Genomic DNA, 16,377 nt, shown 5'->3' with positions numbered 1-16,377 from the left:
TTTATTTATTTATTTATGGCTGTGTTGGGTCTTCGTTTCTGTGCGAGGGCTATCTCCAGTTGCGGCAAGCGGGGGCCACTCTTCATCGCGGTGCGCAGGCCTCTCACTATTGCGGGCTCTCTTGTTGTGGAACACAGGCTCCAGGCGCGCAGGCTCAGTAATTGTGGCTCACGGGCTTAGTTGCTCCGCGGCATGTGGGATCCTCCCAGACCAGGGCTCGAACCCGTGTCTCCTGCATTGGCAGGCAGACTCTCAACCACTGCGCCACGAGGGAAGCCCCAGAAAATCCATTTTTATAGATTGTTAGGGATGTTTAAAACAAGAAGGTGAAAATATTATAAAACCAGGCTTATCTGTTTCTTCTTCTGAGAAAAGGAGTTAGAAATGTATTGTGAACCAACGCAACTGTTCCATATTCTGTAACCTGTAGGGTGAGAAAATTAAAGTGTAGAAAAATGTTAACGTTTGAACTTGGTAATTTTATTTTGTGTGAGTCATATATTTCAATCCTATTTTTAAAAAATGTTTATCTATTTACATAGTGAAACATATTTTAAAATCCATAAATCTCCTGCCCAGAATACTTCTGTTGATCTTTTTAAAATAAAGTTCATATGTACATTGTTTGAAAAGTCAAACAGCACAGAAAGGTATAAACTGGAAAGAAAATAAAGGTCTCCCCTGTTCTATCACTCAATAGTATTAACGGTCTACATTTTTTATATATCTTTCCAGCAAAAAGTGTATGCACAGTACCAAAACTTTTACATATTTATATCGTTTTTATTCAGAAGGGATTATGCTATGCACAGTGTACTAAACTACATTTTTTTTTAAAAAAACTTAGAATCAATCGGAGTTCTTTTCATATGAACACACATAGATTTGCTTCATTCTTTTAATGACTGCATAGATCCCACTTTATGGCTGTGCCATAATTTATTTAAACAAATTATTAAACATCCCCTATTGATGAAATTCGGGTTGTTTCCAGTTTTATTGCTATTTTAAAAAATCTATCATGAACATCCTTGCTTGTTTATCTTGGCTATTTCTGCAAATCTATCCATAGGGCAAATACAGAGCTATGTAATTGTTAGGTCAAAGGGCACGTATATTTAAATTTTTGCTTTAAATATATTGCCAAATTGTTCTAGGAAAATTTGTACAAGTTTATACTCCAACCATCAGTATATGAAAGTGACTATTTCCCTAAGCCCTCATCAACATCGGGTAATATCTATCTTTTAGTTTCTAAAAACTTAGTTTAAAAAGGCACCTGCTTGTTCAGATACATATTTAATTAAGAATGAGGGCTACAGTCTTCACAGGATTTGGGGCCACGTGTCTTTCCCTTTCTGTGAATAGCCTATTCACGTCCTTTGCCCATTTTTTCATAGGATTAATCATCTTTTTTTTATTGATTTATATGATTCCTCTGCAAATTAAGGAAATAGGGCTTTGTGTGGCTTCTGTGTGGAAAATGCCTTTTTTCCGTTTTTTGTTATTTTCACTTTGTTGATTGGCATTTTGCCCACAGAAGTTATGAGGCCCACTTCATCCATCTCCCTCACAGCTACTGAATTCTGTGCTCTGATCACAAAGGCCTTCCCTAGCCTCTGATTGTGAAGAAATTCACCTACATTTTCCCAAATGATTAGCCAGTTGTTCTAATGCCATGTGTCAGAGTCCCCCCCTTTTTTGTTCATTCTCTTTTCAGTCCCTCAGAGGCCATGTGGCTCTACACAGTCACCAGAGTGGAGCCCACAGAAGTGCCATGTTGCTTTCAGCCAGGTCTGCCAGAGAAGACCAGAAAGGTCTGTCCCCTGGATCCCACAGAGGCCTCTGTCATTTGGTAGAAGACAGGCAGTTCTGTCAGGGACAGAGAGGGCCCCACAGCTCTGAGATGCGAGGGAACAATAGCCTCCCAGTCCTGAGAGAGAAGTGGGACACGCATCCAGTGTCTTCCTTCTGAAGAAACCCCAGGGGAGAGTGTGTTCTCTATACAGAAAGAAGAAACACAGCCACGCCTGTATTTCTGAGGACACACACGCTACACACCACACACACTCACCACACACACATACTCACCGCACACATATATACACACACACACACACACATCGGACACACTGACTCCTCCAGTAGGGGGCACCCTGTCCTAAGGAGCCCTCTCCATCACAGGAATTCCAAGAACAGTCAAGCCAGTATCTCTCAAACACCCAGATTCCTTTCGAAGGAAATAAAAATATGGAGGACCCCCAAGAATATATCTCCAAGACTCCAAGTTGAGAAACCAAAGACTTGCTGTATAAAGATCTTCCAACTGCAAGTTAACACGTGTTTAAAACTGCTAAATAGATTTAAGTCAGCATTAAAATGAAAGTCTGATTTTTTAAAAATTTCCCAGAATGAAAAGATCTGGAAGAACATAGCTGCAGAGCCCCGAGGTAGGGTAGGGAGTTGAGAAAATCCGATCTGAGGCATTATTCTGCAGCAGATCTACAAGTTAATATTCTTTCCACACACATGAGTAACATAAACCCTTCTCCTATTTTTCTTCGATTTCTGCCTCTCCTTGTATATCAGGCCCGGCCTCCGGGCAACAAAAGATGATCTTCCTTCCTTTTGCCTTGTCCCTTAATCCCTGTGAGTTTTTCCAGTAAAAATACTTATGATTTTTATTGGGAAATTTAAAAAATCATTTTTATAAAATAGGCAATTTAGAAAATACAGAATTTTTGTTTAATGTAAAGCCACCTGCTCACCCCGAGAGGTAATAGCCCTTTAAGTCGTGGTGGGCTTCCTTCTTGCCTTTTTCTTTGCTTGAATGTTTTCCAGTAAATACCCAGCAAGGGCCAGTGCAGTCACACGATCCAGGCTGACCTGGCAGGGCCATCTCGCCTCCCAGAGGTTGGAGCTGTGAACAGGCTGGCCTGGGAGAGACCTTGTCCCAGTTTCCTGCAGTGTTCCCTCAGAAACACTGTCCATTCTCTTCTGGAAAAATCCCTAGGTCAGAAGCAGCTGGGGGCCCTTTGGCCACCCTCCCCTCCCTGAGAGTAGAATGGGAGAGAGGGGTGCTCAGACCCTCCCAGCCCATTTCTCTCCCCTCTGTGCTCGGTGCGGGGCCCAGCACTGGGGTTCAGGGTTGAGAAGCAGGGTCTTGGGCGGGACAGCTCCCTTTCCTGGCAGCAGCCCAGAGGGTGAGTAGGGCTGGAAGGCACAGAGGAGGAGCACATCCTTTCTGGGCCTGTCCCCACCAGGCTGTGTGACCTCTCAGACAAACAGCCCGCCACTCCAGGACCCGCGCCAGGGCTGTGCTGACACCCCCCCCGCCACTCCAGGACCCGCGCCAGGGCTGTGCTGGTGCTGGCGGTTCTCTGCTAGCTAGGAGCCCAGGACAGGGAGTGGCTTGAAGGGCTTCTCCATTATGCCCTCGCCGCTCCTCCCTGCAGAGCCACACTCGCTGCCTCTGACGTCGCTCCCGCCCTCTCCCACTCCCTCCCCACTTTCCCTCGCACAGGTCATCCTGTTTCACAGGACCTGGACTAGCACATGGACTGGGTAAGATACAAATAAGATATAAGACCCGGGTTTCCGTCTGTCGCTCCCTCATCGGAAGTGGAGACTGCACAGATACTTAGGAAGTTTGCAGGACATATTGGGGATGGTCTGACTTAAAATACAGGCTAAATGATCTACACAAAATTCATTTGCAGGTCCCACGGGTCCCTCAAGCTGCTGGGCTGTCATCTCTCAGAGAAACGGAAACACAGTGAGCCCTGTGTCATGAAGGTTAAGAGAAGAGAGAGACTGGCCTCAGATGGGAGTCCCAGAGGCAGCCTGAGCCGCCTCTCCCCCAGCAACCCCAGGGCTCCTGGGCAAGCGGGGCACCCAGTGCTTTGCTCACAGCGTTCCTGGCTGTCTCCCGAGGATTCCCAGGCGGGCCAGGCAGCACGTGCCCGTGTGGGCAGCAACAAGTCTGGAAGGACACACACTGATGCAGTGACACGGAGACTTGGGGGGTTGCAGTCAATATATACTTTTATATTAGATATTTTATCTAATATATATATATATTAATATAATACATATAATATATAACATATTTTATATTAGCTATTTTATCTAGTACATCATATTTTATATAATACTTTTATATTAGATATTTTTCAATGTTTCATAATGGTGTGCTTAATCAGAAAAAAAAAGATGCCGACATTTCCATTTTCTAAAAGTTGTTTGAGAATACAGGAAGAACGGTGGTCCGTGCAGCTGCTGCAGTCCAGGCGGGCTCTGTGGAGACCGGAGGGCATTGCTCTGAGCCAGAAAGGATTCAGAAGGATGCTTACCTCACATGCTCCAGAGGGCTGGGGGTGGGGAGTGGCACTCATGACTGTGAGGACCCGGGGTCTGAGGAATTGCTGATGGCATCCCTGGGAGTCCCACATGCCCACTGGCCCAGGCTGGACGGAGCAGGGCAGGGGCCAGTAGGGTCAAGGCCATCCCAGTCCCTGAGGTTTTCTTTTGTTCAAGGGTAGCGCTGGGCTAGGAGTGAGGGAGCCAGAGGGATGAAGATTGAGGAGGAACCTGAGCCTCACCCACCCCCAGCCCAGGCTCCAGGCCAAGCCCATGGATCTGTGACCCAGGAACGGAGCCTGGGCTCCTGTGGCTGCTTCCACTCCTCTCCCCAAGCCAGGCTGCTAGTGTCAGGACCGGGCGCCAGTAAGACAAGGGTGCTACAGGGTGGGCTGCAGGTGAGAGGAGGGAAAGATAGGCAGGAAGAGGCCACAGCACAGAGAGAGGGACAGAGACAGAGGGACACAAAGACTCAGAAACACACAATGAGGGACACAGGGAGTCACACACAGAGAGAAAGGTAGAGTTAGAGATGGAAGGAGGGACAGGATAAGAGAGAGACAGAGATAAGAGCAGGACCTACATTCCATTCACCTCCTAGGAGCAGACAGGGAGGCAGGTACAGGTCAAGGAGTGGGCAGAGAGGACAGAGCTAGAGATGAAAAAAGGGGGTCTGAGTGTCAACGTCACAGGGAACAAACATCTGCCACCCTTGCAGTCTGCTTGGCACCCTGCTGGAGGCTGCAGGGACGGGCAGGTGTGGGCGCAGGTCCCGTCCTATCCATCCCCACACCTGGGCGAGAGGAGCAGCAGGCTGGGGTGGCCTTTCCAAGGGCCAAGCGGGAGGAGAGGTTTCCACAGAGCTGAGGTCACCAGGGGCATCTTGGTGAAAGAGCTGCATCTGAGTTGCCTCTTGAAGAGCAGGTGGGAGGAAGCGGCACGGGTTCTGCAGCGGGGAGGATGCATCAGCAGACGCGTGGAGATGGGAGGACATGTCTGGGTATGGCTAGGAGGGCCTTGAACGCCAGGCTAAGGAAGCTGAGGGGGCCCTGGTCATACTTGAGCACAAGAGTGATGTAGTGGGAGCTGCGCTTTAGGGAGACCTGGGCCAGTCAGTGGCCAGAGCTGAAGGGCAGCAGAATAAAGTGGAGGAAAGGGTTGCAGGCACCCACTGAGCACCCCCTGTGCCCTCTCCCAACACCCCCTGTCTGACACTACACTCAAGCAACCCCAAACTGCCTACCCACACCTGGCTGCTTCTCACCTCCATGCCCTTGCCCAGACGGTACTCTCTGTCTGGAAGCCCTTCCATTCCACGACCCTGGCAAACACTGAAACATGGTTTAAACTCTCCTCAAGAGACTTCTCTTCTGGGAAGGCTTCAGGCAGGGTAAGGTGCCCCTGCTGGTTCCTCCCAGCATGAAAGCCAACGTGAAATCTTCCTGGGCTCAGCTGAGTCAAGTCATGGTTTTGTTTTGTTTTGTTTTGTTTTGGCGGTATGCGGGCCTCTCACTGTTGTGGCCTCTCCCGTTGCGGAGCGCGGGCTCCGGACGCGCAGGCCCAGCGGCCATGGCTCACGGGCCCAGCCGCTCCGCGGCATATGGGATCTTCCCGGACCGGGGCACGAACCCGTGTCCCCTACATCGGCAGGCGGACTCTCAACCACTCAACCACTGTGCCACCAGAGAAGCCCCAAGTCATGTTTTTAACCAAGACAAGAAAATGTAATTGGCTCCATCAGCGCCGTGGCCTTACCACACCCAGAATTTGCCTGTCCCCCCACGGGAAGCCCCAGCAGCTGTCAGGCATCAGTACCCCAATCCTGAAGAGGGGAGGGATGGAGGAACAGGGTGGGGACCATCTGCCTAGAGGTGCTTTGGCCTGGCTGGTCACAGAGCAGTGACTCATCCCCCCAGAGAGGAGGGGAGTAGCAGTGGGGGGCAGTTGGGCTGGCCAGGGGGCCTTGGTGGAGAGGGCCTCCTCTGCCCTACACTCCTTGGCTAGACCCCGCCTCCTCCTTGTCCCCTCAGGCCCTTGGAAGACAAAGAAGAACCCCCTGCAGCCCCGGGCTCACCGCCCCCCACCCCGCCCCCGCGGGGCTGGCATTGACCAGGAAGGCAGCTGAAACCTCCCAGGTGGCCACCCGCAGCTGCCCTCTACCCAGGCCCAGCCATGGATAAATTTCGAGTGCTCTTCCAGCACTTCCAGTCCAGCTCCGAGTCGGTGATAAACGGCATCTGCCTGCTGCTGGCCGCGGTCACAGTCAAGCTGTACTCCTCCTTCGATTTCAACGGCCCCTGCCTGGCGCGCTACAATGCTCTCTATGGCCTGGGCCAGCTGCTCACGCCCCCAGCCGCCCTGTTCCTCTGAAGCCTCCTGGCCAACCAGCAGTCCGTGGGGATGGTGGAGGGGAGAGGCGCCGGCCTGCGGGGCACCGAAGGAAGGACCCAGGCATCAGCAGGTGCGCTCCCTCGCCCCCCAGGTCCCCGTGGGCATTGTCAGGGGCTCTCCCAACCACACAGGCACTGCCAGGTGCCAAAATCCCAGTGACCCCCGTGGGTATTGTCAGAACTCACCCACCCCCATAGGCACCCTCATTTCCCCTAGGAAATGATACCGAGGCATCATCAGTTCACAGAGACCGATCTGCCAGTTTCCACTCTGGAAACAGATATTTCTGATCCTGTCATCTGTCACCTTTCCATGCCCAGTGCTGGAGACGCATGAATGATACAGGATTCCCAAGAATTATCCAGGTCACATCTGTCATGCTGGCCATGGATTATAACTCCCCACATGCATGAAGGACCATCCCATGACGTGCATAGCCGTGTTGCCGTACGAGAGGCATCATTGGCTTGAAGGCTGCATCCCCTCTCCTGCAAGCTCCCCGAGGGCAAGGACCTCACCTGCTGTATCACAGTGTCCTCAGAGCCTCGCGCCTGAGGTGCCCTGATCAGCTGATTGAGTTTAGTGATTCATAATGCTCCCTGGCCCACAGGGAGCCAAGCTCTGTGCCCAGTGCTGTGTGTGCACCGCCTATGAATTCTCACCTCGGCCCTGGGTTGGCCCCTGTCTTGGACACATTTTTAAGGATGGGGGACCTGAGGCACAGAGAGGGTGATTCACTAGGCTGAACTCCCACAGCGAAAAGGAGGCTCAGATTCAAACACAGCCCAAGCCAGAACTGCTGCCCTGTTTTAGACAAAATAAGTGCTCTAGATCCATGGGCAGTGGCAGGAGGGGCTTGATGGCTTTTAGCTCACTCACGATCTCCTCCTGTCCCCTATTCTTTGATATGGACAACTGAGGTGTTCTCAAGGGTATGTAATGTGACTTCATAACAAGTCCTGGGTTCCACCTTCTAACCACATTTCCCCCATGGAAAATGCTGGATCCGCCCCTGCCTGCAACATATAATTCATTGGCCATGCACACACACACACACACACACACACACACACACACACACACACACACACACACAGCCAGCACACACCATCTTATGTTTTGTATACAACCCAAGTTAAAAACATCTGCATTCTGTGCACAAGCGGCCTGTTTCATGTTCCCCAGGGGTTCCATGCTCCCTGTGATTCAGCCATGCAGGGAGGGTCACATTCACTAAGTGTGCCCTTTACCTTTTCCTCTGGGGTCTAGTTGGTACAGCTCCACTGGGCTCCTGTCCTGTGACCAACACCCAATCCAGGCCACTAGACAGGCAGAGCAGGCCAAGAGCCCACACACACACACACACACACACACACACACACACACACACACACACACACACACACAGCCAGCACACACCATCTTATGTTTTGTATACAACCCAAGTTAAAAACATCTGCATTCTGTGCACAAGCGGCCTGTTTCATGTTCCCCAGGGGTTCCATGCTCCCTGTGATTCAGCCATGCAGGGAGGGTCACATTCACTAAGTGTGCCCTTTACCTTTTCCTCTGGGGTCTAGTTGGTACAGCTCCACTGGGCTCCTGTCCTGTGACCAACACCCAATCCAGGCCACTAGACAGGCAGAGCAGGCCAAGAGCAGCACCTGGGGACAGTCAGAGGGTGGCTCCCAGACACTGCGGAGAGGTGTTTAAGGTGCTGTCTCTGGAAGGGTTATTCCACGGGACCCTCTTAGTTTAGGGTCCCCCCAAAAGCAGCCTCTGGGAAGAATGTGATAATATGTAGGCAACTCGGGCTCAGTCCTTCTGGGGACCCTCTAAGAAAGTGGGCAGAACACACCTCAGAATCGTCCCACCGAGGGTCCTGGAAGCTGGGGTTCTTATCCACCAGGCCCTGCCCTCTTGGATTGAAGTTTGATTTGGGGACATGGACCCTCCAGCGCTTCCAGCCTGCGCCTCTGGGAGCAGAAACTCCTCCAAAGTCCCAGGCAGAGCCATGCAGGGGGTTGAGGTCAGAAGCTCTCAGGCCCTCCATATGAATAGGAACTACCCACCAAAGCTCTAGATGCTTCTGGCCGGGACAGGGCACCAATAGGGTCTGCTACAAAGCTAGAGCAGGAAGAATACCAGCTCCCCCGTGTTCCAGTCCTGAGACTCCCGGGACCCTCAGCCCTGCTTCTTGCCTATCCTCTGCTGCTCGGACCTGTAGCCCTTCCTTTGGTGTAATCACACCTGGGATATCCCCCCTCCTGGGAAGTCCGTCCCTGCATCTCCGCTGTAGCCTTCCTGCTGCAGCTGAATTCCGGCTGCCCTTTGTGCCCCCTTCCTTCCTCTGCTCCCAGGTATATGTTCTCTGTGCTGCAGAGAGCACTGGCTGCCCCCTTGTCTGGATCCTGCTGGCTCTCCTCGATGGCAAGTGCTTCGTGTGTGTCTTCAGCAGCTCCGTGGACCCCGACAAGTTTCTAGACTTTGCCAACATGACCCCCAGCCAGGTGCAGCTCTTTCTGGCCAAGGTGCCCCGCAAGGAAGATGAGCTGGTCAGGGACAGCCCCGCTCGGAAGGCAGTGTCTCGCTACCTGCGGTGCCTGTCACAGGTAATTCGGGTGGTCCTCTCCCAGCCCTGGGAAATGTCCTGCATTGGTTCCGAGGGGCCTGGAGGTACAAATGGTTTCCTGAGGCCCCTCCCAATGCTGCAGGCACAACCATGGAGCATGTGGTCCCCGGAGGGATGAGGAGTGTGACTCACACACAGGACAGTGTTGGGCCTTAGGAAGTGGGGACTCCGCCATCAATGCTGACTCACCCCAGGGTGGATGCCAGGCGCTCATACTCTCCGGGAGTCCACTAGGCTCATCCCCAAGTTGGATGGCAGGAACACACTGGGGATAGACTGCTCTACCCTGCCACCACCCCATACACACATTCTGCTCACTCCTCAGAAATATACTAATTACCATTTATTAAGCACATATGTGTCAGGCACTGTGTTAAGCATTTCAAATGCATTACTTCATTTAATTCTCAAAACAGTCCTATGAGGTGGATGCAATCATGATCATCCCATTTTGCAGATGAGGAAACTGAGGCTCTGAGAGTTTAGTTCACAAGGCCAAAGTCACAGTTTGTAAGAGGCCGGGCAGGGATCTGAAGTGCCATTCCTCCAAACCCTGTCATCCACCTCTGTACAATGCAGGCTCCCCAGATGTCCGGCTCCTCACAGGGCACAGAATCCATTATCCTGGGGACAAACCCCAGCCCCAGCCCCAGCCCAGGCTCCAGATTCCACCTCCACCACTCCCAGAGCCCAGCCTAGGCTGTGTCCCCCAAAAAGTGTTTACATGAACCCACCACATGCAGAACATCACTGGAGCTACAACCCAGCACTTTGGAGTGCCAGGACAGGCTTGTGGCAGATTCAGGCCCGTGGAGTGGCAGAGAGAGGACCAGTGCTCAGGATACACTTGGTTCTGCTTCAGACTGTGACCTTGGCCATGCCCCTCCCCCTCTGGGCCTCAGTTTCTCCTGCAAAGTAAATGGAGGTCTGGGCTCCTCACCTTGATGTCTCCTACAGATATAAACACTGTAGGCTCTCACTAGTTCCCTGGAAAGAGTATAGAATTCTCGGTCAGACCAGGGTTTAAGTCCTGACTCAGCTGTAAATGATCAGTCACACTAAATGCCCCTCCAGGTAAAATACACAAGTATTTTAAATTTGGAGTGGGGGGAGGGAGGACCTTGTAAGAGGCCAAACGAGAGAGCTTTGTCAATCACATCTGCAAATGATAAGGATTCAAATGTGTCTTTGTGGTTTAGAGGAGTGATATCTCTGCTCCAGGTCCACACGGTTGCTCAGGTCTTAAGCGATGTCTCAATACCTTTGGCTGGGCAGAGGGGAGGGCGAGGGCCTGGCCAGGTGGGGTCTCCAGCCTCAGAGAACTGCTTCCAGCTCCTCCTCACGCTTGGCTGGGAACAGTATTCCCTGTTCACATCCTGTAAACTATTGCCATCCTTCAGGTCTCAGCCTCAACCGCACTGTCATCTGAGCCCTCAAGTGCAGTTTGGGTATCCCCACCTCTGATTTCCCACAACCCTCGATACATCCCTCAACATGGCGCTTAGCTATTCATCACCTATTTCATTGTATCTTCCACTAAAGTGTGAGCCCTGTGAGAGCAAAGACTGAGTCCTCAGTGTCTTCCCCAAAATATAGGATGGATGGATGCACAGATGGGATGGATACACATATATAAGCACGGATGAAGAACCGAATAAAAAGATGAAAGATGATGGGTGGGTGGACGGATGCATGGATGGGAGTGCAAAGGAAGCAAAACGACCTCCACCCACCTTAGGTTTTCAGCTGAGACTAACAAAAAGACAGATTAACAGGAGGAAAACAGTTTATTATTGTGTGCAGTGATCATCACGCAGGAGAAACCTAAAACCAAGAGTAACTCAAAAAAAAAAAAAGAAGGGTAACTCAAAGCAGTGGCTTAGAAGTGTGCTTATGTAGCATCTTCAGCCATGAGCAATACCATTGTAGAGAAACGTCAGCACAAGGGAAAGCAGTTTTATGCTTCCAAGGGTGGAAACTGTGGGAAGGTAAATAAATACATGGGAGGAAACTAATGGAGCAAGGTTTGTTTGCAGATTCCTCTGCTGCTGTCTCTGGGCTGATGAGAGTCTGTCTCCAGCAAAAGGGGAATTTATATCCTGCCTTCAGGCAGAAGGGGAGGTTGCTCCTTCTTAATTGTCTTCAGCTCAAAATAATTTTTATGTCAAAGAGGCAGATTTTGGGGTGACATATTCTGGTTCCCTTCAGGAGGAAAGTCGGGGGGATGAATGGCAGGTGGATGGATGGTTGGATAGATAAAAGGAAGGAAGGATGAGAGTATGGGAACATGAATGGATGGGAGGCTAGATGGCTGGATAGGAAGGAGGATGGACAGATGGAAGCATGGTTGAGAGGATGGCTGGATAGAAAGACGATAGATATACAGTCAGATAAGAGGATGGATGCCTAGATGGGTGGAGAGGTGGTTGGATAGTAAATGGATGCAAGGATGAAAGAATAAATGGGAGGAAGGACAGACGGAGGTGGTTGGTAGGATGGATGACTAAGTGGGAAGATGGATAGATTCGAAAAAGGATGCAAGGGATAAACAAAGGGAGAGACTTCGGAACATCCTTGCCACATTGTACAATATCTGTGTCCCGCCACACTCAACCTCGCGCTCCCCACCCTCCAGGCCATCGGCTGGGGTATCACCCTGCTGCTGATCGTCGTGGCCTTCCTGGCCCACTGTTTGAGGCCCTGCTTCGACCAGACAGTCCTCCTGCAGCACAGATACTGGAGCAACTACGTGGACCTGGAGCAGAAGCTCTTCGATGAGACATGCTGTGAGCACGCGCGGGACTTCGCGCACCGCTGCGTGCTGCACGTCGCCAGCAAGCAGAGCGAGACGCGGGTGCGGGGGCTGCGCCGGGACCCCGCGGGCAGGGGTCCAGAGACTCCTGAGATGCCCGAGCCCCGCGAGGGCCTGGACGGTGGAAGCGGGAAAGCCCACCTGCGCGCAGTCTCCAGTCAGGAGCGGGTGGACCGCCTCCTGAGCACCTGGTACTCCAGCAAACCACCACTTGACCTCACGGCATCTCCTGGACTCTGGGGGGGGGCGGCCCCAGGCACCAGGCCACCCCAGCACACCGACGTGTAAGGACCCTGGCTGTGTCGCCACATAAAATGCCCGCTCTGACAAGGGTCTGAGGGCTTTCCAGGCTATGGGGAGCCCAAGGCAAGGCAACCTAACCCCTCTTGGCCTCCTTCCCCAAAATAGCCCAATCTCTGGCCGAGTTTCTGGGTGTGGCCCCCTGTGTGCTCTAAAGCTGTGCTTCGCAAGCTTCAGCGTGCTTACTGTTCACCTGGGCTCTTGTTAAATGCAGATTCTGATTCAGTCCTTCCAGGACTGGGGCTAAGACTGCATTTCTAACAAGCTCCCAGGTGATACTGACGCTTCTGGTCAGTGAACCAAATTTTGAGTAGCAAGAGTCTAAATAGATCTGCCATGGGTTCTGGGTCCTAGATGTCCAGATTCTACATTTAAAATAATAATGACGACAATAGCACATGCTTGTATGGTGCTTAGTATGTGCCAGTCATTATTCTAAATTCTTTCCATATACAATTCATTTAATCTTTATGATAATCTAATGAAGTAGGATGATTATTAGTCCCATTTTTTCGAGGAGAAAATTGAGGCATAAAAGGTTAAGCTGCCTGAGGTAACCCATGTAAGAGCTGGAACTTTATCCCAGGACGTCGGCTCTAGATCTGCTCTGAGTTACTACATTAATCTCCCCTCTAGACTGTTGGTGTGTGTGTTTGTTTTCAGTGCTCTAGTTGGGTTTCCTGCAGCCTCCAGCAAGGTTCTCTGAGCGAGCTTGCTGAGTTCCTCTTAAAAGTACTAATTAGTGCCTCTTGCTGACTACTGCAGATGAATAGTTTTATATATTCCTGGCAAGGGGATTTTTCTGTTTTTGAATGTCAAGGGGGCTGACCCTTCCAGCTCCCATCTTCCCAAGTCCCAGCAATTCTATTCCTAGCCCACCAAGGCTGAGCAGCCCTTCAAGATGCAGTTGCATTGTCAGCCCAGGCTTCTGCTCACCTCCAGCTAGCAGATGCTTCCTCCCTCACCCCTCTACTCACCACCCTCCCCACCACCTGCAGCCTGACCCCTGAGCTTAGCCTCTCTTTCTAAGGCTGCCTCATTCACCAGGCATTCCAGGGGTATCTACCCACTGCCCTCAGCAAGAAGCTGGCATCCTGGTAAGGATTTCCCCAGGGATAGTGTATGGACCAGATCTGCAAATCAGGGTGCAAATTAGGTATCTAGGCAGCCCTAGACATCTCCACCCTGAACAGGAACCCCAGGTGGCTCTGCAGATTCCAGTGTTTAAGAACCTCTGGACCGGGCTTCCCTGGTGGCGCAGTGGTTGAGAGTCCGCCTGCCGATGCAGGGGACATGGGTTCGTGCCCTGGTCCAGGAGGATCCCACATGCTGCGGAGAAGCTGGGCCCGTGGGCCATGGCCGCTGAGCCTGCGCGTCCGGAGCCTGTGCTCCGCAACGGGAGAGGCCACAAAAGTGAGAGGCCCGTGTACCGAAAAAAAAAATAGAACCTCTGGGCCAAGTGTGGGTGTGGGGTCTGACTCAGGGATGAAGACCCTTGAAACACCAGGGTTAAATCTTGCTGGAAGAACTGCCCCTCAAGCTATAGCAGCCCAAACCGGAAGTGTTGGGGGAGATCTAGCCTGTGAGCTCCTCTGGGTCTCTGCCCCTCCCTGATGACTCACTCACCACACACACACACACACACACACACACACACACACACACACACACACACACACACACACACACACATCCTGTTATTGTGCTTGGTGGCCACAGACATGCACAGACTTGGGTTCACCCCACGCTTTTCTGGTCCTCAGGGCATGGGGGCAGCACAGGGGCCCCTGGATGCCCTCCTGGAGCCCAGCCCCCTCCATATCAGGCAATCTCTGTTCTCCTGGGTGCTTGCCAAGGGACCTTGTAGGATGGACAATCCCTGCAGCTCAGCATTTCCCCTCCCACCCTGCTGTGGTCAGGCCATACAAATGTCTGAAATAGTACTGGGGTGGGGAAAGATTTAGGCAAAGTGTTAGCAGGGATTGGGGGAAGGGGGGGAAGGGAGGAGGGAGACCTTGGACATGGTCCAGTCAGCAGGGGTGAACTCCAGCTCAAGGAAAGGAGGCTCAGGGCCCCTACCTTGGGCTGCAAGGAAGCAGCTTCTGGACCACTGACTGCAATCTATACTCTTGCCTTCTTATACTGAGCATTTATAGGTGCCTACTGCATAGAAAGCACTATGCCAGGGAGTAGGGAAGAGAGGATACACAGATGATATGCCCTGCCGTCAAGGAACTCGCTGTCTACTAGAGGGACAGAGATGGGTACAGACATCATTATAGGGACTTCCTTGGTGGCACCGTGGTCAAGAATCTGCCTGCCAATGCAGGGGACATGGGTTCGAGCCCTGGTCCAGGAAGATCCCACATGCCGCAGAGCAACGAAGCCCGTGTGCCACTACTGAGCCTGTGCTCTAGAGCCCACGAGCCACAACTACTGAGCCCTCATGCCACAACTACTGAAGCCCAGGCGCCTAGAGCCCGTGCTCTGCAACAAGAGAAGCCACCTTAATGAGAGACCTACGCACCACAACGAAGAGTAGCCCCCGCTCTCCGCAACTAAAAAGAAAGCCGGCACACAGCAACAAAGACCCAACGCAGCCCAAAATTAATTAATTAATTAAAAAATAACTGTAATCAAAATTCTAGTGATGATGAGAATAATGGGTTTAGAATCCAATCAAGCTGTTTTATTCCACGTATTTTAAAATAACACTGAATTTAGAATTTGCAGAGAGTGTATATGTGGTTAGAGCAGACACCTGAAGCCAATTTGGGCACCACGAAAAGGGCACGTCAGCTACAAACAGGGAGCCGTGTCCACTATAGATGGAAGACAGAGATTCCAGACAGCCTTTTGGAGCCACACTCCTCCTGGACTCCTGGCCTCATTTTCTGGGTCTCTCTCATCCTGCTCTCCACCTGTGGCTGTGCCCCTTGGGAGCCCCCAACAGGGTCCTCCAGGGGCCACCAGCCTGGGTGCTCCAGTTACCCAAGGCCCAGGTTGAGGGCTAAGGGGAGCAATATCCTTCCCCACCTGTATCCTGCTTGTGACACGCTAGCATTTCTACCCAGACTCGTAGAGCAGGAGAACATCATTCGGCTGGAGGAGAAAGGCAAAAAACCAAAAACAAAACACACTTCCCTGCCTCCTCCTCCACCCACCCCCCTACCGCCCACTCCCACCTGGTCTGGGTTCAAATCCCACTCTTTCACCTACAAGTTGTGTAAGTTTTAGCTGGTGCTGGGGAGGAAGAAAACTTTCCTCTACCCTTCTAGGTTCTTCTGGCTTGTTTAAGAATTAAATTGAAACAAGGCAGATGAACAGGAGGAAATCAAATTTAATTTCGTACGTATGGGAGTCTCACATACACGAGAGTGTCAGAGACAGAAAGGTAAAATGAGGTACTTACGCCATCCTGAGCTAAGGAGTAGGATAGGGGCCTGGGGCTTCCAAGGGCAGGAGGCTCATTCACAGGACGATAAGTGTTACCAAAGCAGGTCTGTTTACCCAACACACAGCAAACCAAACTCTGAGATGCCAAGATTTGCAGCAGAGGAAGTTTGTTCACAGGAAGGCAATTGAGGAGATGGGAGAACAAGCCTCAGAACCGCCTCCGCCAAGGCGAGGGGGTTGGGATAGCTATGGAACAAGCAGGTGGGCTTGGCACGGGGAAAGGTGATTGGAGGCAGGAAAAACGTGAGGTAACTGGTGCTCTGCACAGGTGTATCTGGGTTACATGCTTCCACATATTCAAATATACAGGCACTTAATGTGATCTGAGGGTAAAGTTTTCCAGTCCTCTGACTTCAAAAGGCCATTCATCGGGCTTCCCTGGTGGCGCAGTGGTTGAGAGTCCGCCTGCCGATGCAGGGGAGGCGGG

General features: G+C 51.7%; 1 protein-coding gene across 1 annotated transcript; it reads left to right on the top strand.

Annotated features, from left to right (window-relative positions):
* The first annotated feature begins 6,531 nt into the window (after positions 1 to 6,531).
* Positions 6,532 to 12,482, top strand: CALHM3 (calcium homeostasis modulator 3). Its single transcript, XM_007470460.1, is given in 5 exon segments — positions 6,532 to 6,768; positions 6,771 to 6,820; positions 9,111 to 9,148; positions 9,151 to 9,362; positions 12,018 to 12,482. Coding segments are annotated over 5 exon segments (1,002 nt in total).
* Positions 12,483 to 16,377: the final 3,895 nt, after the last annotated feature.

The sequence above is a fragment of the Lipotes vexillifer genome, unplaced genomic scaffold (genome assembly GCF_000442215.2).
Source record: "Lipotes vexillifer unplaced genomic scaffold, Lipotes_vexillifer_v1.1 scaffold916, whole genome shotgun sequence".
Taxonomy (NCBI): domain Eukaryota; kingdom Metazoa; phylum Chordata; class Mammalia; order Artiodactyla; family Lipotidae; genus Lipotes; species Lipotes vexillifer.
This window is presented reverse-complemented; position numbering and strand designations above follow the sequence as displayed.